The 22,045-nt window shown below is 37.9% G+C and overlaps 3 protein-coding genes across 5 annotated transcripts in view; 2 read left to right on the top strand and 1 right to left on the bottom strand.

Annotated features, from left to right (window-relative positions):
- LOC111323964 (uncharacterized) overlaps positions 1 to 19,182 on the bottom strand; it is a 37,586-nt gene extending 18,404 nt beyond the window's left edge. For 2 of the 3 annotated variants that reach the window (XM_088738243.1, XM_088738245.1), the window contains exons 1-22: positions 18,673 to 19,182; positions 17,060 to 17,152; positions 16,664 to 16,762; positions 16,083 to 16,187; positions 15,727 to 15,853; positions 15,414 to 15,481; positions 14,461 to 14,525; positions 14,229 to 14,348; positions 14,103 to 14,134; positions 13,787 to 13,874; positions 12,507 to 12,619; positions 11,852 to 11,934; positions 11,704 to 11,740; positions 10,477 to 10,643; positions 9,776 to 9,849; positions 9,242 to 9,454; positions 9,027 to 9,170; positions 8,695 to 8,767; positions 7,529 to 7,639; positions 6,551 to 6,684; positions 5,938 to 6,055; positions 4,912 to 5,007 (exon numbers count right to left, since the gene is read on the bottom strand). In XM_088738243.1, the coding sequence (XP_088594369.1) occupies positions 4,912 to 5,007; positions 5,938 to 6,055; positions 6,551 to 6,684; positions 7,529 to 7,639; positions 8,695 to 8,767; positions 9,027 to 9,170; positions 9,242 to 9,454; positions 9,776 to 9,849; positions 10,477 to 10,643; positions 11,704 to 11,740; positions 11,852 to 11,934; positions 12,507 to 12,619; positions 13,787 to 13,874; positions 14,103 to 14,134; positions 14,229 to 14,348; positions 14,461 to 14,525; positions 15,414 to 15,481; positions 15,727 to 15,853; positions 16,083 to 16,187; positions 16,664 to 16,762; positions 17,060 to 17,152; positions 18,673 to 18,846 (2,334 nt within the window). In that variant the 5' untranslated portion in view covers positions 18,847 to 19,182. The remainder of the gene's footprint in view (positions 1 to 4,911; positions 5,008 to 5,937; positions 6,056 to 6,550; positions 6,685 to 7,528; positions 7,640 to 8,694; positions 8,768 to 9,026; positions 9,171 to 9,241; positions 9,455 to 9,775; positions 9,850 to 10,476; positions 10,644 to 11,703; positions 11,741 to 11,851; positions 11,935 to 12,506; positions 12,620 to 13,786; positions 13,875 to 14,102; positions 14,135 to 14,228; positions 14,349 to 14,460; positions 14,526 to 15,413; positions 15,482 to 15,726; positions 15,854 to 16,082; positions 16,188 to 16,663; positions 16,763 to 17,059; positions 17,153 to 18,672) is intronic. The other variant, XM_088738244.1, reaches the window with a different exon arrangement.
- On the top strand, positions 431 to 4,626 carry LOC111323982 (uncharacterized). Its single transcript, XM_022927444.2, has 2 exons — positions 431 to 1,268; positions 2,988 to 4,626. Exons 1-2 carry the CDS (start codon positions 803 to 805, stop codon positions 3,269 to 3,271), a joined length of 750 nt encoding a protein of 249 aa, XP_022783179.1. The 5' UTR covers positions 431 to 802; the 3' UTR covers positions 3,272 to 4,626.
- A 75-nt stretch (positions 19,183 to 19,257) lies between the features above and the next one.
- Positions 19,258 to 21,302, top strand: LOC111323990 (uncharacterized). The gene has a single exon (XM_022927452.2). It carries the CDS (start codon positions 19,319 to 19,321, stop codon positions 20,477 to 20,479), a length of 1,161 nt encoding a protein of 386 aa, XP_022783187.1. The 5' UTR covers positions 19,258 to 19,318; the 3' UTR covers positions 20,480 to 21,302.
- The last annotated feature ends 743 nt before the right edge of the window (positions 21,303 to 22,045 follow it).

Here is a 22,045-nt window from a genome sequence, read left to right as displayed (position 1 = left end):
GATTCAATTGAGAGAACTACATTGGATAAAATAGGTTTATTGAGAAAACCAGTGTGATAAAAAAAATGCCGCCAATTCGAATGTGTATGTTCCTTATTACTTTATGTTTTGAAAACCATAGCATTTGATTTTTTCCAATTAGCGTCAGGATTTTAATCGCTATTTGCTTCTTTCCTCAAAACAAAGGGGTTAAACGATGAAATGATATACCAGCCATCTCAGAAAAGATAAATACTGCCCCAAGCGATATCTTTCACAGCAGTTAGCCGGCAATTCCCCTTTTTTACATATTTTAAATAATGTGGAAATTCTACCGCAAAAACTTTCCCAGCCAATTAATAATTTAGAAGCAGGATTATGTTTTCTCAGTGTCTAGCGATGTTTGCAAGCGAAGCACCAATTGAAATATTCAAGAATGATTTAAATACATCGCCTTGCTCTTAAGCGAAACTATCCCCAACACAAACACAAAAGACATCTTTAAAATATTAACGCGACTCGTGTAGAGGTTTTCTTTTTATATCCACGAGTAGACCCTCTCAGAGCAAACTAGAAACACGCGGTTAAAAATTAAAATAATCTGGCGGTATATCTGTAGGGGAAGTTTCAGCCGAACATTTCGGTGTCACAGTATATTTGAAGTTTTTATCTGCGCGACATAATATTACTTAAATTGATTTATACTCCAGAGAAAACTATTAGGTTCCACCACACTAAAGGTTAAAAAATTTATCCACGCATTTTCAAATTCTTGTGATTCTGAATAAGATAAATCGGCTTTTTTATTTAAAATTTCGGTGGCATGGAAACGTTACGCGAATCTGACGAGGAGATGGACTCCGAGAACGAGGTGTTACCGTATACTTATGAAGGAGATCGGAACGAAAACGGTGAACGTCACGGAAAAGGGAAAGCAAGGCTTCCGAACGGCGATATATACGAAGGAGAGTATAAGAACGGATATCGCAACGGCTATGGGAAATATGTGTTTAGGAAACTCAAAGGCAAGTCGCGAAACGCGTGTTACATGGGCCATTACGAAAACAACAAGAAAAACGGACAAGGGACATTTTTGTATCCTGATGGAGCAAAATACGAAGGAAGCTGGAAAGACGATTTAAGGCACGGATTTGGGTCTTACTTTTATACCAACGGCGATTTATACCGTGGCGAGTGGGAATACGACCGGAGGCATGGCCAAGGAACGTATACATATGCGGCCAGTGGGATGTCATATGAAGGACAGTGGTTTGAAGGGAAAAGATCAGGTTAGCTTTTAAAGATATTTTTTGGTGCAAAAAAAAAAAAAACCATAATAATAATAATTGCATACTTAGTGTAAAATATTAAAGGCGGCGGAAAACAAAACAACGAGTCGAAACGTTCTTGCAGTAAGGCATCGCATTTGAATACGTTAACTTTAATGTCACCAGTTTGAATCAGTTTGATCACAATTTGCACGTCAGTTTGAAGATGGCGGATCACACAGTTTTGGCAAACATTTTGACCATAATTTTTGACGATCGAAAACTGTGTAAAGAGAAAACGATTTTTATGGAACGATCTTAGAGGGATAAACTGATAATAATCACGTCTTGGCACACGCGGATAAAAAGTAACACTTTATTTCTCTCGATATTCGCCATCTAAAGGAAATTTTTGAAGACATGGTTGCTAGGAGCTTTAATATATCCATGAAATATTAAAATGAGGGAAACGCGCCTGACATAAATAAATTACTACCGACAAATCGCATAAACACAAAGAAAAACGGATAAAAAGCTGAGAGGTGTCACTGGTGAGTTTGTATACCTTGAAAAAAAAAACAACAACAAAACAAAAAACAAAAAACCGACTGGAACTGTCGATTACAAGCAGAAGTTCGTATATAATGAAGACAATTTTTATATTAGAAACTAGACAAGTTGTCGGGTAGTAAATCGACGAATGTAAATAAGCAGCTTTGCGATCAAAGAGCCGAAAACAGATGACTTAAATTATGGAATTAAGTCGACGAATACCCATCAAAACAATGGGCAAAACCTTTGAAGGCATATCATAAAAAATCCTTAATTTGTCACCCATCATGACAACGCTTGAACTCCACGAAAATCTGTTTTGATCTTTGGTTAGTACAAGGGCAAAAAGGTTTTTTAACCTACATGGAAACTAGGTTATAGTTCAAACAGGCTGTCAAAAAATGCGACTGAGAGCCAAATTGAAGCTCAAACTGTCAATCAGTTGTAATTTAGAATATATGAGGAAAATTGCACGTTCGTGCGTTCAACGCTGATATTCTTGAGCAGACCGTTGCGTTTTAAAATTCACAGTCGGAAAAAAGGATTTAGCGCAATAATAGTTAAATTAAATCGTCAAGGCAACGTTTAAATTATCCGTGGCTTGAGCGAAATTCGTTAAACGTCTGCTTTCATTTACAACCCTTACTCTTCATCTCATTAAAAATGTCTTCAAAAACTTATTCGGATTTGATCAACATGTAACGTCTCCCAATAATATTCAAACACTTTCTAGCAAACAGGTAATGAGAATACTCAAACTCAACGGGTAGAAGTTATCATTTTGATTTAACACCAAATTCTCGTAACTAATTTACAAGGAAATGTGTAGCAGCTAGAGGAGAGAATTAACAACCAGATCTTGGTAGTTAAACGGTAAATCCCCACTCACCGTCAAGGTCATCGTTATGATTATCTCTACGTACACTTTCTTAGGAACGGGGGGGGGATGAGAAGGTTCTTTGGGGGGGGGTACCCACATTGTTTTCAGGAGAAACGGAGGGGGGGAATAAGTCGTCCTGAAAATTAACTGCCACCGAGGGGGGGGGGGGGAAGTGATCATGAGAATATTACAGAGCCTTATGGGGTAATAAGGTAAATTTTCACGTGACACAACAAAAATCCTCCGACCCTCCCCACCCAGGCGAAAAACAATGACCGGTCCCTTATTTCTTTACTGATTTTTCGCAGGAAGGGGAAAATTGACATTCGGAAAACAAAATTACATCGGCAACTTTCACGATGACAAAATGATCGGCCCTGGTACGTACATTTTCCCAAACGGCACTCAACAGCATGGCGAGTATATCGTGGTGGAGGAGGAAATTGAGGAGGTCAATGAAACAGGCAAAGGAAAAAACGACAACGATACAGAGAACAGAAGCCGAACGAAACAAGTGAAAATTAAGTGGATCAGTAAAAGTGGAGATGCACCGCCAGTCACGGTTGTAAAGAAAGAGACACTTATTAATTAGTACTGGTTTAATTAATTTAGTAAATTTTTTCAATTAGTGGATTTTTTGGAGAAAACTCAGTTTGAATTGAGGTTCAAAATTGAGAATGCGTTGGTCTGTTTTACACCACCGTGATAATTTGATTCGAAGAGAAGTGTTTCGTCTGAGCAAAAGTTTTTGATATGATCATTTTTCCAACAATTTTAGAAAGATTGTTTCTTTTTTTTTTTTTAATCAGTCAAAAGGCTCGACCACTGAGCCATAAATTTAGACTAAGAATTTATGAGTTTGATCAGGTTCAAAGAAATCAAAACGCTCCGTTACAAAGAAAAGCACAATAACATGAAGAATAAAATTATTCACGTGCCAATAGGCACATTCGGAATTGGCGTCAAATTATTAGTACCCACTGTACAGTTTTCACTTTTAAGTTTCCCACGAAATCATTTAAAAAATCCCGAAGCATGTATGTGGTTAAAACAGCTAACTCTTCCCAAGTCGTCTCAAAGAACGTGCTAAAAAGAGGAGAAAGGGATTGCAAGGTATGATGGTTAGGAAGGAAAGAAGATGAGAGACCTTCACCTTCATCTTTCCATCATGCCTCGCTTCCCAGGCCTCAATACCATGAGTCTGGGGACGAATCAGGTAAAAATTCATGCCAATGCCAATTTGAACAAACGGCAAAGGCTTTTTTATCATATATTGTAATTAGCAAATGCATAAATTAAAAAAATATTTAAGAATTTGCACATAAATCATTGCACCAAAGAATAAAGCTGGTGTAGCGTGTCTTTGAACTCGCTGACATGAAAAAAAGGAAGAGGGGAGATTAAATCGGATCGGGACGAATAAATCTCGTATAGGGACGAATAAATGGAGGTCCCGTCGCCTGCAGGGTTGGGGTAGGAGACGTACGCACGAGATTACTGTGTGTCCCACGCACGAGATTACTGTGTGATGGATGTCCTCCCCTGGGGTGTGATGGGTGGGTCGAGGGCCGTAGGTTAGAAAACTGTAACAGGTTATTGCGCTTCCCTCTTTAAACATAGTTAAAGTTAAAGTTAAATTTCATCAACTTTAAAAATTTTCCACTTTTTGTGGCCGAGTGGTCAGCGTGCCGGACTCGCGATCCGCTGCTCCCGGGTTCGAGTCCCGCCCTGACCGCTACCTGGATTTGTTTCACGGTAGCTCCGAGTTCAAATCCTCGGCGGTGCTTGTAAGTAGGCAACTGGTTTGCCTTCGACCAGTTGGGATTCTTAATAATGTTATGTTCAATTTGAATTATTTGTTTCAGTTATTTCTTTGTGGAGAACCTGCAAACTAGCTTCAGCTAAGTGTTTCTTCCACGTTAAATAAAGATCACTTTTTTTATTTAATTTTTTTTGTACAACCATAATTTGATTATTTCCATCAAAGTAAAATACTCCAAAAATAGTCTTGTTTGAAGACATTACTCTTTTCGTAAACTAGCCTTGCAAGAATAACCTGAAACGCTCGCTTCAATGGATTATTTTGTTTGGTAAAGTCGTACCAACACACTACACTTGCAATCTTTGTCATTATTATAGGAAACGTAAAGAAAACAAAGTCGAGAATAACCAAATTGATGTTAGGGTGTAAAGATTGAAAGTGCAATGAAAACAGAATGAAATTGTGCTTACTTCTTGCAGTCCGAAGGAGAATATTCCCGCAAGGAAGTCTTGTTTTGCTGACCTGGTCACACACATTATTGGGATGTTATTGTCTCCTTTAAGAACCTGAAAAAATGACCATGAAAGGATTCTACAACGAATAGATCTAGAGCATCTCTTTTCCTGATATTGAACGATTGACTGACTGCTTACTGACTTACTGATTAACTGACTGATTGACAAACTGACTAACCGACTGACTGAATGACTGACTGACTGACTGACTGACTAACCGACCAACTGACTGACTGACTAACTTATTGACTGACTGGTTGACTGATTGACTGATAGACTGACTGACTGATTGACCGACTGATTTACTGACTGATTGACTGATTGATTGACTGACTGATTGACTGACTGACTTATTGACTGACTGGTTGACTGATTGACTGATAGACTGACTGACTGACTGACTGACTGATTGACTGATTGATTGACCGACTGATTGACTGACTGATTGACTGACTGACTGACCGACAGACTGACAGAGTGACCGACTGAATGACTGACTAACTGACAGACTGACTGACTGACTGACTGACTGATTGACCGACTGACTGACAGACTGACAGAGTGACCGACTGAATGACTGACTAACTGACAGACTCACTGACTGACTGACTGACTTATTGACTGACTGGTTGACTGATTGACTGATAGACTGACTGACTGATAGACTGACTGATTGACTGACTGACTGATTGACTGATTGATTGACTGACTGACTGACAAAGTGACCGACTGAATGATTGACTGACTGATTGACCGGCCGACTGACTGACTGACTGACAGAGTGACCGACTGAATGACTGACTGACTGACTGACAGTCTGATTGACTGACTGACTGACAGACTGACTGATCAATTGCTTATCAGCCTGATTGTTTAAGTGGCTATCTTATTACTTGACTTCTAAATGGATCGAATGAGTGACTTATGACTGCTTTCTCCGGCATGAATGCTTGAATAATAAAGCTCTCTGCCACCACTCACCTGTCCCTCGTCGTGTTCGTAGACTGTTATTTTAACCTTAGCTTCTCCTGGAATGGCATCAATCAGTTTGTCCACTTGGAAACCAATGATTGACTCATCAAGTGGGGTTCTTGGGGCGCTATGAAATATAGCAAGACAAAAGATGCAGGAAAAGCAAATGAACTTCAAGAATTGAAATTAAAAAAACAACAAAGGTTGACTACTAATTCCGTGATAAATCAGAGCAGTTTGTTCAGACCACTCAAAATTCTACCTCTACTCTGATGAATAAAACAAGAAGTCAAAACTCTTGTAACTCAAATTAGTCCACTCAAGTATTCACCTTTTCACTACCAAGATCTCAAACGTTATTCTCTTTACTGTCTACCATACGTTTTTAATAATGATAGCTCTGAGAAATCGGTGGTGATCAAAACAAATTCCCTGGTTGATGCTTACTTCTTTATTCTCATCACTAGTCTACTGGATAACGTATTGATACATCAAGGAGAAAATACCCGTTGGTCACTGGAAGGGTTCATTTGAGCAGCCTGTTAAGGTCACATCAATACTGTGACTACAGGTCAGCTCTTGAGTTGTCTCAAAGGATTTGCCATTCTGTATACACTATTACCTTTCCGCTCTCTGTGAAACAGCCACTGGGGTGTCGGGAGGGGGAGGCACTGACGGGGGTGGCGCTGGGGAAAAATTTGGTGAGCTGTGGTTGACAGACAGCGTAGAAACTTGAGGAATGACACGAATGTTCTCCTAAACCATAAATAATAATAAATAATGAATGAAAGTGTTTGTGGAAATAATAAAGAAATAGCTAAAACACTTCTGAAAAGACATCTCACCCTTTTGACAAAATATAGGATAAAATTTATATCGTAAAATAGGTTGTGGTTTTTTTTTTAATCGTGGTAAATAACACTTAAAAGCGAAATGCGATCGTTTGTCTCACGATGTGGACACTTGGGATGTGATTCGCGACGTTTCGACTGCATCCTGCTACATAAAGTCTTCTTCGGAATAGAGTGTAGAGAAATTGGGAGGGGTAGGGTTGAGTTGGGAGAATTCTGTAGAATTACCTGATGGAGCATTTTCAATTAAGTGTTGAAAGTAACCCGGAAGTGCATTGGGTTCGCTTCGCGACGGTCTCTGATTGGTCAAATAACCTTGTACCACCCTCTCGACCATGCTTTTTAGGCAGTCTGCATGTTTTATTCTGATCTCCCATTGGCTCACTAGGACAGTTCTTTTCTTCTGATTGGCTGTTGCGATTACTTTAGTTTTGGTTTTATGACGCTCAATAGGCCATTTCCGAATTACGCTTGGCCTCTTTTTCAAAACGAGGCCTGGTGCTCAACCATACGTATGAAAATGAGTTTAATTTGTATGTGAATGAAAACTTGTTACCATACGAAAGGATGAGCACCAGGACTCGCTTTGAAAAAGAGGCTAAAGGCAATTCGGAAATGGGCTATTGAAATACGCTCTACAAAATGGCCATTTTGTATTGGTAAGATTCCCTGTGTTGTTCCGGGGTTTTCGTTTTCAGTCACAGTTTCGGGTAAGGATTTATATACTGTTTTCTGCTGTTGTGTCTTACCACTGATGGATACTTGTACATGTGATGTTGAAGAGGCTGAGGGTTCTGTGTATCTTGTGAGGGAACGTCGCGACTGTTCACAAGTCTAAGATAAAGCTCTGCAAGTCCAACCTTAACGATACAGAAGTCAAATCAAATTTGATAAACTACTAAATATATCACCTGGGGCCCTGCATACACTGAGTTGATAGTGTAAATTGGTCACCGCAGAGAGTTTCATAGCCGACGTTTCGAGCGTTAGCGCTTCAACAGAGCGAAAGACGAAGAGCTAACAACGTAGGGTAAACGCTTGAAGCGTCAGCTCTTTACGGTGGGCAATTTACAATATCAACTCATATTTGTGCACGATCCTCGCAGTAACTGAGCACTATTTAAGCAATAGTAACAAGCAGACCTGAAAAAAAAAAAAAAAAAAAAAAAAAAAAAAAAAAAAAAAAGACCTGAAAAAATTCAGACCTGTACGGGATTCGAACCACTGACCTCTGCGATACTAGTGCAGCGCTCTACCAATTGAGCTAACAAGCCAACTGGGAGCAGGTCATCTCAGTTGATAAAACCAAAATTACCTTGTTACTCCCACCGACACAGTACTTTATTCATTCCTACACTGTTAACCTTTCACATCCTAACATCAGTATGCATATTCTCCACACTATTCTTCATACATATCCAAAGATGCTGACAAGGAGAATTTACGTGACAATCAAGAGCTCAGTTTATTCTTGCGACCTTCATGTAAGATCAGGGGTCAAAGGGTTTTAACAACTGTTCAATTTTTCTCCAACGTGACAGGAAACCACAAAATACTAAATATGGTACAAGGAAAAATCATCAAAATGGGAAGATCAAACTGAAATGGAACAAGCAAAGTTTGAGCATGGCAAAGGTTAAAATGGATCGCAATTGACCAACCTCCAAAACAGATATTGCTGAATTTTTCAATATGTACAAACCATGTTGCCCAGTAACTGTTGCAAAGTGGCTCCTTCAAGAAGGAGGGGGTTACACCGTAATTCCTTCTCCACCCCCCTCCGGTTACCTCACTTCCCCTCCCCTCTTCAAATTTACTCCTAGATGAGCAGGATGCGTGCTAGAAAAATTACCAGTTATACGATATTAAGAAACTAGCCGAAAGGCGAACAGGCCAAAGAGAAAAACAAACCAACCTGTGGTATCATGTTAAGTTCGTGGGTGCTAAGAAATGCTTTAATTGGAGGGATTCTGATCGGAATTTTCCACCTGAAACATAAAAAAAAACCACGATAAGTTGGATTCCATCAAACATAAAAAAATACCTCCGACGAAGGGCTAACGCCCGAAACGTCAGCTTTTGTAATCGTTACGGTGGCCAATTTACCATTTCAACTTTGTTGATATATCCAAATTATTTCGTTACTCCCACCGACGCAGCCACAAACATTTTCTTTCGAAACTATCGGCCTTTATAAAAAAAATACCCACTGAAATAACTAAGAGAATTATAAATGAACTTTCGTACCTTCCACTGAACAACCGGTTACTCATATCAAACAAATCAATCCTGGTCCAGCCTTTTGAAAACAGCTCATTTGGGTCATTTGAGTCCTCGGGACTGTTTGCTTGTAGCTCCACAACGAGGCCAAGATTCTGATCAGGCATACATCTTAAGAAATGGTAGCACAAATGTTAGTAAACTACAAGGCCAGTTTGTGGTCATGTGCACCAAGCAAATACCTTGGAAATGGATGCTTTACACCAATAACTCCTGCTCCACCAGGGGGGATTGTGGGATGGCTCTGTCGGGTGATGACTGTTGTTTTAACAATTGGTAACAGTTTGACATCTGTCGCTATTTCTGCCCCTTGGTACACCCCAGCAGCAAGTCTACATCTGGAAAAGGACGAGTTCATGCCAAGAACAAAATCCCAGAAAACGGCAAACCCAGCACTACAAGATGAATGGTACATCATTAGCCATACAGGCAGTCTTCTCTATTCTCTTGTATATACAGGTGGAAGACCCAGATTTTAACTATTTGTGGAGACAACTGCCCATGAGTCATTCCGGAGGGTTTGGGCGTGCCCTTTGGCAAGACAAATGCTATTCACGTACAAATAAAACTCATTTCTCCCACGAAAGGTTTCGTACTTAGCCTCGTTTTGAAAGTGAGGGTTTTAGAACACGTGCATCGCAATACAAGCCAGATGAAACGGTGGCAAACCTTGAAAAAGGAAACTCAAAGTCAAATCATTTAATTGTGTTACTTACTTTGGATCATAAGGACTCGGCTGTAATTCTTTGTTTGTACTTGTATTTGTTAATGTGAATGGTGACTCAAACATCTGTAGTTTAGAACGTAAAGCAATACGTCAGCGTGACGCATTCATTATAAACTCATAGCAACCATATCTTAACCTTTTCATTCTTGATCCAATTGCTAATTCTCCCTTCTAGCTGCTACACATTTCCTTGCAAATTAGTTACAAGAATTTCGTGTTGGAGAAAGGTAACATCTTCCACCTGATAAGTTTGAGTAATCTTATCACCTGTTTGCTGAATAGTATACATCAACCTCGTTCCCAGGGTCTCTCGTCTTCCCCACCCCTGCTCCTCGCTCGCTCCGAAGATGAGAGACCCTGGGAACGAGGTTGGGTATACATGCACATGTCCGGCTATAAGAGGAGAACGTTACAAGTTAATCACTTCTGGGAGTTTAAGGGTTAAGTAAGCAATAACTGTCACACAGGGCTCCTGCAAAAACTCCTCTCCTAAAATAACTGGAGATTAATACAAACTAATTAATGTGTAACAAAATAAGCATTTGAAATTCTGTCCAAGAAGCTGTTTCCGTAAAACACGTATTAAACGCAACATCTACCGCAGAAAGCGCCTTGGCACTATTCACAATTCTTGGAGTGGGTCAAAGTGCATTTGAGCCAGGTTAAAACAGTTCTCAAACACATCCATACCTTTCTATTTTCTTCAAGTGATATTGTACTCTCCCCCCTGAGTTCTTTCAGTTGTTTTCTCATTTTCTCCACCTCTGCTTGTTGTTTTAACAGCTCTGCTTCTTGTCTCAATGACGCCATTTTAACCAAGTGCTCTTCTTTCAGTCGTTGGAATTCAGGATCCACCTCTGAAGAAAAAACATCAATTGAAAGCAAACATCTCAGTTGCGTCTAATAAACAGAAAATGACACGATTAGCCAAAGAAGTGTTACTTATTTTCTCAAGAGAAGCGTCACCCACACCATTGGAGATTATTCTAGTTTCTTACTCCACTACAAATCAGGTCCACGGAGCACTTTTTAAAGGACAATAATTTTATGAAGTTTGGCTGATTGAATTAAAAAAAAACCTTTAAACTCCTTGCTTATCTTGATACAAGTAATCGGCACAATTGCAACAAAAAATGCACAATGCTTTCTTCATTTACAGAATTTACAACACAAATTTGGAAGCTCGGGAGCAACTATACTAAGACAACCATTTGCCTCAGGCTCAATGAATATTGTTGAATAATCCCCTCAACTTTGTCTTGGGGAATATTAAAAAATATTCAACTTCAACTTTACTTTATTTAGCACTCAAGTTTTAGTTACAATATCAACATTAAAAAACAGGAAAGGATACATATGTAAAAAATTAAAGGTAACAGTTTTCCATAGTTCGTGCATGGAGGCAAACAAAACTGCGAGGTTATCCACAGGCAGCCCAAGCTCACTACTAGAAAAGCGGACGGACACTTGTCTTTTTTTTAGCACTTGAACACCAAAATAGCGCTAACTCGCCGAAAACGCTTCAAAATGGCCTGAGACGCTGGTAATCAACAAAGAAAACAACAAGGCAATAACGTAAGTCCATTTTATTTCAAAACAAGACATTTTTTGTTTCTTTTAAGGCAAACCGATAACATCCCATACAAACCTTTATAAATATAAAACGTTGCGCAACACTATAAGAGTCACGTCCGCTTTTCTAGCAGTGAGCTTGGGCTGCCTGTGGGTTATCGAGTCAATCTCCATCTCTTTTGGATTCACATAGAAGAAACTGGGAGTAGAGGGACGGATTACTAAATTAAAAGCTAGAAGAATTGTGGAAGACTTGCGTTTGAGATAACTTGAACGATATATAGTTTCACTTCCCCTTCGACGAATAATGGTTAAATAATGTCCAAAAAAGTGAAGGATGGGTACCTGGTGAACGCTTTCTTTCTTTCTGACCTCTCTCCTCCTACCACAAATTTAAGGGAAAAAAGGAGTATTTCATTTTTATCAAATTTGTTAGAAGTTAAATATGAATCATTTTTAAATTTCCTAATTCAAATAAGAGTGAATTTCTTACCCTTAAAAGTTGCAGCTCTTGTTCAAGTCTCTGATTGGCCGTGTGGAAACTCAGAATTTGCTGTTGCAAGAATGGATCTACAGCTAAAACACACTAAAATGGGTCAATCATGTGATACGGATACAGTAAATGTGGATGGACAATGGCAGGTTTTTCTGTTGTGTTCCTTTCACAGACAAACATGTATATACATTATAGGCACCCAACAATTCACAAACAGGAAAAATAAAAGGCAGATTACATGTACATACATGTAAATGAAGTGCTAGCCAGGAAAACACATTACAGTCCATCATACATATCTAACCTAAGAACTATAAAAATCTGCTCAGGAGCATTTCTTTACCTGCATGAAAGTATGAGGATTTGAGAAACAAGAACCATAATGAGAGGTTTGCAAAGGGTCCACCCCCCGACAGACGTCTTCCTGATGGGTCTCAAATCTTCCCACGGATGGAGAAACCTGCATCCTACAGCCCTAACGAAGAGGGCCTGTACGCTGCAGGTTACTTCAGTCAAGGCTACAAATGCTGAGGAACCTTCATTCAGGGGGCACCCTCGGAAAGGGAGATGTGCCTCGAATGACTCTCAAGAACATGTATATCCTACCCATGGAGTACATGATGACTCAAAAAGATTTTAGTGTCCCCTTTACCTTGCGGTCTCTGGGTAGCTTGCATTCTTTGTGCTTCGTACTCTAGATCTCTTATCTGTGCAAGTATTTCTGGATCATGGCCTCCCTTTTGGAAATAGTCATTCTTCAGCATACTGTAAACAAGAACGCACATACATGTACTTGTCAGGTAAAATTATAAGGACACATAGACATGTATGTACTACTAGGAAAAATTGTCATCTTTGTTTACACATACAGTGCATGTAGTTTCTTGATGCTTCTTCGATTACTTATGGATGCATGATGAAAAATGTGTACAAATTAATGAGGTCATGTTTGTTCCTTCTGCGTGTACATGTAGTGAGATAACTCTGGCAGAAGATGGAGGCTGCCATCTCCAAAGCTGGGCAATGAATGCTCAGGGCTATTCTAGTCTTAGATATTCTAGTCTTCTCGGATAAGGATGAATAAATGGAGGTCCCGTCTCCTGCAGGGTTGGGGTAGGAGACGTTAATTTCCCACACACGAGATTACTGTGTGATGGATGTTCTCCCCTGGGATGGGATGGGTGCGAAGGTGAGATCGATGGACTGAAGCGGCTGCCAGAGGCGCCTGATATACTGACATCTGTTCTCAACCTTAAACTGCACCCGTAATTCAGCCTTAGGCTGCAAGCAGTCAGAAATACTATATTATTATTATTATGTTATAATCCATTATAACGTTTTGAAGTAGACAGCTGAGTTGATGAAGCAAGCAAGGTCAACGCTAGGTCAAACCTCAGTGCACATGTGTTTATTGCTTGTTGTTTATTAGCCTTTATTTTTTGGATAAGCTGGATTGTTTAATTAGACTCACATGAGGGTATAGAATATTGCAGAATCATTGTGTTTATTGGAGCAACTTTCAAGGTTACGGACATGGACAATTGCTTTTTTGTATGCATTTCTCGAAAGGGATTGTATTCAAGCCATGCGCTGAGCATAGTTGATTGGATCTGATAAAAGGTGGAATTGATAGCTGTTACAGATAAAGATAACTTCTACCTGATAAGTTTTGAGTGTTCTCATTAACTGTTTGCTGGAAAATGTATGGATATTTTAGGGACAAGTTACATGTTAATCACTTCTGGGAGTCAAAAGGTTTACCAATGAGAATTCAAAGTGAAAACAAGCAACCTGTGGTTGAAAATGTGAGTGACCAAGTTTGGATTGGTTTTAGTCTTTCATTTTATTAGTCCAATTAATCCAATCCAGGATTGCTTCTTTAAAACTTAATCCTCCATTTTATGTGAATAAAATCCTAAAAAAAGTACTCACTTGAGTTCATGCAAGACATTGCTCTGCCCATGTGGTATTGGAGCTGGCTCGTAATATTGTATTGAAGGCTGATATGGCACAACCTGGCCTACAAAAGCAACAAACAAAATATTTGATATAAAATAAAATACCCACATGATTTTTTCTTTTTTTTTTTTTTTTTGCACATTAAGAGATTATAAACCAACACTACTTTAAGTACAGGTACATAATTATGGAAATACTCAGTCTGGTAAATTGTAATAAAGAGTTAATTGTCCCATTCAATTGTAGAAGCATTTGACAGAGTGTGTAGTTTTTGTGCATGTTACTGTACCTCTTCCATTAGATAGCTCCCTCGGAGATTTCCTGCCAAGAGACCATGAAAAACAAGGTGTGAGAAATACACTCTTAAATAAAAGCATGGGCTAAAATAGTTGTGGATAATAGATACATGTAGTACCTTGGAAGTACTGCTTGCAGTTCTGGACCTCTTACATAATCAGCTGTTACACTTTGAGGTGGTAATTTGGGTGAAACCTTCATTATATTTGCTTGAGATTGCTGTGCATGGAAATTTCTCCTGGGGAGAGAAAAAAAAAGAGCTAAGAAAATCATCTAGGGCTGGACAAAACTACACATTCAAAAATACATTTAAAAAAGAGTCACAAGGAAGTTTCAAGAATTTTTCTAACTTTTCTTCGTCTTCTTTAAATTCCAAATATCTCTTGAGTCCATCAAGTTCTGTGGCTTGTTGTTTCTACAAAAGTTAAGGAAAGAATATTTGAGGTAAGTAACTCAGCAGCAGGTATACATGAGCACTTCAACAAACTGCAACTCTTATCTGTTATTTTTTAAAGCTAACATGACACACAGGGCAAAATCAAAGTTAAGGGTAACAAAAAGATGACAATGGGAAAAAACAAAGTGACAGCACAGTCAAACTGCACATGTTTTTCTCTGATTCATACGGTAATTTGCATTTATTGCCATGGATGTATTATGCTAAATGACATTTGTTGGACCAAAATAAAAGAAAAGATCAGCAACAAACACAAAACTGTGGTCCACACACAGAGTGGCAAATTGAGTTTAAAGCATCTGGCCCCAGTTGTTCCAGGGTTGGATAACAGCATATAGCCCAGTATGTTTTGTTAACCTTATCTGCTGGATAGCAATTCATCCATTGGATTATATAGGAAATTCATTACTTGACGAGGGAATTCCGCATTAAATTGCACGCGAAAACTGATGTCGCACGAATCGTGAAGCGATGAGTGCAATATCGGTTTTCAAGTGCAATTTAATGTGGAATTCATGAGTGAAGTAATGGATTTTCCTTGAATCGCATAACTGAATAAAAATGAGAAAAAAAAAGGAAACAGCATTTACTTAAAATTGCTATGTTTACGTAGATGTGAAACAATATCACTTAGCCTCGTTTTCAACTCACAATTCCACGCTAAATACCTCGCTTCATTCACCAAGCAGAATGCGAGATTTTATTCAATGATGCAATTCTAAGCATTATCCGCCCTTTGAACAACTGGACCCAGCAGACAAAATGTGACATTTTTCAAGAATACCTTTAGAAATAACAAATCATACAACTGAAAATAAAGTTATACTGTAATTAATAAACTCATACCAGACTTCCTTGGGATGGAATTTTTTGTCTGCTTCTTATTCCTAAAGAATTTAATCTTTCAGCTAGCCCTGGTAGGTGAGAGCAAATACACACATGTTTAACGTATCCGAACTGAAATTATTCCAATAAGCACAGTAGACTTTCTCAAAATCTCATAACTGAGTTTATGCCATAAATTCGTCATTGATGGCAAAGGACAAGCTCTGGTTGCTATTGCTCATAACGATAAATTAATACACATTGTGCAACAAATTAAGTTTACATGTACATATTATAACCAGAGATTCATTAAAAAAGAATATTTTTTACTTACTGGCTTTCTCTTCCTGAAGTTTCTCATTCCTCAGTTTAAGTTCAGCAAGTTGCTGCTGATGGATGTCAGTCAATTTCCCAATCCTGTCATCACCCTTATCATGATCGTGATTGCCTCTCCTTGAGGTCTGTAATATTTACATTTGTATGCAACAATAATTTTTTTAATACAATAAACATGGATTGTATACATTGCTCTGAATGGTAAGCTAATTTTTTTTGTGTTTATGGCATTGGATTCCACAAGCTCATACACTGTGATCACCAAAAAGAGAGCACAATTCTCTCGTTATGGTCAAAATTTTACAGAAGCATATCCAAAAATTACAAAATTCTCTTGGTCTCCAAGTAATGTACCTGAAACCGCCTGTCTTTGATGCTGTCCAAAAAATGCTTCTCCTCCAAGTTCCTTGAATTTCTCTGCAGCACATGATGAGCTTTGAACCTTTTTAACTGGTCAATCTAAAATACAGAAAAAAATAATTATGAATGAAAATTATATAATCATGAAAGATTGACAGAATGAAGAGTGTTCGTTCAAGATTTTTACTACTAAAATCTAATTGATTGCCAAGAACATTTTAGCTCTTTGACTGCTAGGTTAGTGACTTGTTGAACGATCAAGAGCTTTTAAGTTGTCGATCATTTCCTTTATTCTTGTGACCTTACTGTATGATTTGGGGGTGATATCGCAAATTTTTCTTTACAATATCATATCCCCAAATCAGACAATAAGATTACAAGAATAAAGGAAATGATAGCCAACTAAAAAGTCTTGATTTCTCCTTGCTAACACCCTAAGAAATGTATAGAGAACAGTATGGAGAATATGCATGCTGATGTTAGGGTGTAGAGTGTTAAATGACATAAAGTATTGGACCACTCAAACAATTCATCTGTACATTTTAATTTCCATTTAATTTCCATGTTCAACTAACCTTTTCTTTTTCAAGAGCTGTTATACCACCATAATCACTAGAGGGTGTGTTTGGTGCAGACTGATGGCGCGAGGAATGATTTGGACTGGAAAGAAAAATCTGAATAAAAGAATCAAGCAAATTTTTAGTTTAGGTTGCTTTACTTCTAAAACTTATCAAAATAAAAAATTGAAAAGCGATGAAAAATGTTATTTGTTTTGACACATTTAGCAAAAAGAAAAGAAATTGAGTTTCCCTCAGAGAATCAAACCTCAGACCTCCAGATTTTGCCAAATTTCTAAACACCTGAGATTCCATTCCCCTTCCTTCTTTATTTAACCACTGTGCCCAAAATGTACCATCTTTGTTATTCATGCTACAATAATACTAAAATTCTCCTTTTTGTAATTTACTCACCTTGCTCCTATCATTTTCTGGATATACACTGCTAATATGTCTTGATGGAGTATTGGGAGCAGAATAAACTGAAGGCTTGATATAAGGTAATGGCTGGGTGGATTTACAGATAAAATGTTTAACAATACACAAATCTCATTCACAGCAAAGTTCATTCACGAGAGGGGAGACTCGTCAACAATCATACCTTTGAAGCCTTATTTATAATTAAAAATTTGAGCTGATAATGTAACTTGGTCACGGTAAAGGGTTTCTAGCTAAAATTTACATGACATGTATCAATGCATTTGATAAAACCAAATTATCTTGTTATACCCCCAACTGTCACAGCACCACAATTTCAGGAGAAACTTATCCCCTTTATTCATCTATGTTTACACTAATTCTCTAAATAATTTCTTTGATTTTTTTATTGTTTATTGCATTTTTCCCTTTCAATTGAATTGTAAACTACTTCTTTTAACTTAATTAGTTTAGTTGTCTTGCACTGACCTTAAAAAGCCCCATCAGAGGAGTCAGTAAAGTATTGTTATTGTTATTATTATTATTATTATTATTATTATTATTGACAACCATTCTGTACCAGTTTGAGCAGAAACAATAATTGAAAAGCTTTTCCTTAGCAAAATAATTTGGATATATCAACAAAGTTGAAATGGTAAATTGGCCACCGTAATGATTACAAAAGCTGACGTTTCGAGCGTTAGCTCTTCGTCGGAGCGAATGGCGAAAGGGCTAATGCTCGAAACGTCAGCTTTTGTAATCATTATGGTGGCCAATTTACCATTTCAACTTTGTTGATAATTATATCCAAATTATTCCGTTACTCCCACCGACGCAGCCCAAACAGTTTCTTTTGAAACTGTCAGCCTTTTTTCCTTAGCAAACTTCAGTTTAACATTGACGAATGTATAAAAATCATACATGTAAACTGCAGTTAAAGAAATGAGTATGAGTGCAGTCTTCACAGTAATGAACACCACTTAAGCAGTACTGTAGTGAAAATTAGGCCTGAAAAATTAGGTCTGAAAAATTAGGACCTGTATGGGATTTGAACCCATGACCCCTGTGATACTGGTGCAGTGGTCTATCAACTGAGCTAGCAAGCCAACTGGGAGCTTCTATAAACTAATGTAATGACCAGTTCCCAGTTGGCTTGCTAGCTTAGTTGGTAGACCACTGCACTGGTATCACATACAGGCCCTAATTTTTTCAGGCCTAATTAATTTTTCATTACTGCTTAAGTAGTGTTCATTACTGCAAAGATCGCTCTCATACTCAAAGTTCAGTTTTTAAACAAGAACACTTGTCAATTAAATTTTGTCAAGGATTAAATTTTACTACAAGGGAAAGTCCACACCAGCAAGTTTTCCCTGACAAATTTCACTGAAATGTATTCTCACCTAATCTTTATCAAGCATTATAAATTTTTTTCCCTTTACAGGTTCACTCCTCTGCATGAGGAGTATTTAAATTCAAATAATTACCTGGAATCAAAGAAAAATTTGCTACCATTTGCTCGTGGTAGGATACATGTAAATGTGAGCTCTCAGCTTTGCTGCCAGAGTACATGTACATCTATATTTACCCTTACCTCGGACAACTTGACTTACCATTTGAAATTCTTGTCTGTCTCTTTTTTCAGTGTTATTCCCACCTTTACTAGAAATTCTCGAATGAATACGAGCGGGATCCACACTGTTTCCAAAACAAAACTTCTTCTTGTGAGTCTCGTACAACTGTTCAGTTTTAAATGTCATATTACACTCCTTGCATTCCCAAACCATCTTGTTCAAGAAATATTTAAAAATTCGTTTTTCAGATGTGCATTACGAAGAAGGAAAATCGTTTTTCTTGATATTTTTGGCCATGGAGTGCTCTTTTCCTGAGCAAATAGAGGTCAACGTGAACCAGTTGTCAAGGTACATGTAGATAAAGTCTGCAGAAAATATTCCTTGATGTGCTTCGGTGCATCGCATTGCAAGCTGAGGGTGAGATTCATTTCTGTCTATACAGAAAATTATATTGACTTCTTCTTCATTTCCGCGCTTTTAGAAGAAAATCAATCATCTGAATCCCTCGTAATAGACGAGACTGTAGAGACTGTAAAGACTGTAAACATATTTTCCATTACTCACTAATGCCATTGGTCAGCGGTGGTTGCTGTTAGAACCCATTCCTTTTGCACACTTCGATGAACGCGATGCAAGTGTGACAATCTCAAGACAACACATACGCAGTTTATTCTTGCACGTAATCATGAAGTTAGCGTACAGTTATTTTTCTCTGTGTGCTTTTTTCACGAGCCTAATTTCTAATGGAGCATGGGTGAATGGCAATCTATATGACCCACACTTGTTTCCAGCTGAAGGTCCGTTTATGGAGGGATGGTATTCGCGAATCATAGACATCAACTCGAATCACTCGTTCGGAGTTTTGTTCGGTCAAGTTCTTATTCAAAAGAAAGGCCCTGAGTTTGGTCATTATCCGCAAAATATGGTCTCGATTATACACAGCAAAGGGAATGGACGAACAATGGAGAGGTTCTCTGTTTATCCTTCAAACGAAGACATCGTGGTTACAGTTGATGGCAAGTCTGTGTCAAGCAATCCAGATTTCAAATCTCCAGCGAACTTCGAATGGAAGGCAAAACCTTATGGTTACTTCAGAGTGACTGAAAACGAAACGAGAATTAATTTTACCAACGTGGATGGTGTAAGTTTTATTGGTGTGTTAGGACCCCCCAAACCTTGGGGCCCAAACGGGGAAGGCCCAGAGGGCTGGATTGATAACGTGCCCTTCCTTCCTCTTCATTGGTTTGTTTACAGTTTGGGCTCTGAGCTCATTGCTTATAACTGGGTGAACGAAAAATCTGGAGAGTTGTTACGAGGAAATCAGGGCCTTGCACATCAAGAGAAAAACTGGGGAAATAGCTTCCCACCAGCTTGGATTTGGGCAGAAGGAGTTGACAGCTCTTCAGGTTCCTCATTTGCAATATCCCTTGGAGTTCTTAGCTTACTAACATTTGACGTACCTGCCCATCTGATTGGCTATCGCAGTGCAGCAGCAACCCTTAATTTTAGGCCAACAAACTCTTTGCTGACATCAAAGCACATTGATGGATGCACTGGGAAAATGAATGCCACTGTAACAAGCCTTATAAACAAACTGGTATTTGAAATAGAGACAGCACCATCAGCTTTGGAAACATGTCTTCTTGGACCCACATTGGATGGCTTTGCTCCAGTGTGTGTGGAAAGCTACACTGCAATCACTACTTTCCATGTTTACAAGATGACTTTGTCTGGGTATGAACTCATTGAAACAAAAACATTTAACATGGCTGCATTAGAGTTTGGTGGCTTTTATTTGTGCTCAGAAAGGAATCCTTGTCAGTCTGAGTCAGATGGGGCAGCATGAGTTCCTGTATAGATATTGCAAGAAGTGAGCTGAAAATTAAATTCTCCTGCATAGGAAGAAAACATTTGCATTTAAAAAATATCAATTGTTATGTAAGTGGGGCAAAAAAAAAAAGTTTTTGTACTGAGGGGATATAATAGGGATTTTGTATCATTTCATGAAATTTACATTATATTAAAATATTATTTGATAGGGAATTTTTAGAACTGAACAGGTTTTGAACTCAAATTTTTGCTTATTCTGTGATTGGGACAAAATAACAAATTTCTTACTCTTAAAAAAAATGATTCTATAAATTATTTTACTGTACATTACCATTAAAAAATTATGATAAAATGGTGCCGTTTGATGCATTTAAACACAAAGAAGGCAAAAAATTAAAATAGAATTTATTACAGCAGGAAATAAAGAGGAATTTTGTATCAAATAATATTATTTATATTGATTTAAAAATATTATTTGCAAGGAAAGTTGGCTGACCAACTAAGATTTTTCTTTTAATGATATGGATAAAAAAGGTTTAACAAATTTCGTCCTCTTCAGAGAAAAAAAATTGGAATTATATTTTATTATGCTGTTTTATCGCCTCACCATGTATTTGTATTATATGTGGGGTTATGAGTTTATCTGAAAAAAATTTCTAACTACTTGTAAGAGTTTTTTTGTGTAAATGCACATTTTTGATGAGAAAACTAACTGATCAAATGAAATAACTATGACAGAAAATACTGAAGATGGAAATTAATAAATAAATACATTTATAAGAAATTGTTCGACTAGAAATTGTAAGAGGTGAAATGAATAAAAATATTTTTATTAAGAAGCCATTATTACACTTTACTGGAGAGTTGGTCCAAAGCTAAACCCCTTAACTCTGAAGATCTGATTGTGATTCTCCCCACTGGCTACTACATATGTACTTGTAATTGAGTTTCAAGAATTTGGTGTTTGATCAAGGTAACTTCTACCTGATAAGTTTGAGTATTCTCATTATGTTTTTGCCAGATAATGTATGGATATGAGTTTTATGGAAATTGGTTGCCTCTCACTGTTTTTATTTCTGAAACAGACGTTTCGGCTTAAGCCTCATCAGTGATATGAAAAACGAAGATCGTTATCATATGCTATTTAAAGTTAAAAAACGTGACGCGAAGCTTGCGCGCGTAACTATGTATTTGATGCTCGCGCGAGGTACGATGTGATCGTTCCCAGCATTCGGATCCAAAGTAGAGTGCCAGGCTTCAAGGAAAAGTCTCTCGTGGTAATTAGATTCGAAACCAACGACCCTGACGTTTTTAAAGTCCATGTTATGGTCGAAAAGGTGGACATGGCTTGCGACTTTGGAATTTAAGTCAAAACCTGCAACTGCAATTTTTTTTTAACTTTAAATAGCGTATGATAACGATCTTCGTTTTTCTTATCACTGATGAAGGCTTAAAGCATTAGCCGAACCGTCCGTTTCAGAAATAAAAACGGTCAGAGGCAACCAATTTCCATAAAACTCGTGACATCTCCTGACTACACTTTTTCCATTTTTAAATGTATGGATATCACGGAGAGAAGTTT

Source organism: Stylophora pistillata, chromosome 11 (assembly GCF_964205215.1).
Source record: "Stylophora pistillata chromosome 11, jaStyPist1.2, whole genome shotgun sequence".
Taxonomy (NCBI): Eukaryota; Metazoa; Cnidaria; class Anthozoa; order Scleractinia; family Pocilloporidae; genus Stylophora; species Stylophora pistillata.
The sequence above is the reverse complement of the archived record's forward strand: the minus strand, read 5'-3'. Positions and strand labels throughout refer to the sequence as shown.

Coding starts and splice junctions, on each gene's coding strand:
- LOC111323982 (XM_022927444.2), top strand. CDS start 803: ATGGAAACGTTACGCGAATCTGACGAGGAGATGGACTCCGAGAACGAG. Junction 1,269..2,987: donor GTTTGAAGGGAAAAGATCAG/GTTAGCTTTTAA, acceptor GATTTTTCGCAG/GAAGGGGAAAATTGACATTC.
- LOC111323990 (XM_022927452.2), top strand. CDS start 19,319: ATGAAGTTAGCGTACAGTTATTTTTCTCTGTGTGCTTTTTTCACGAGC.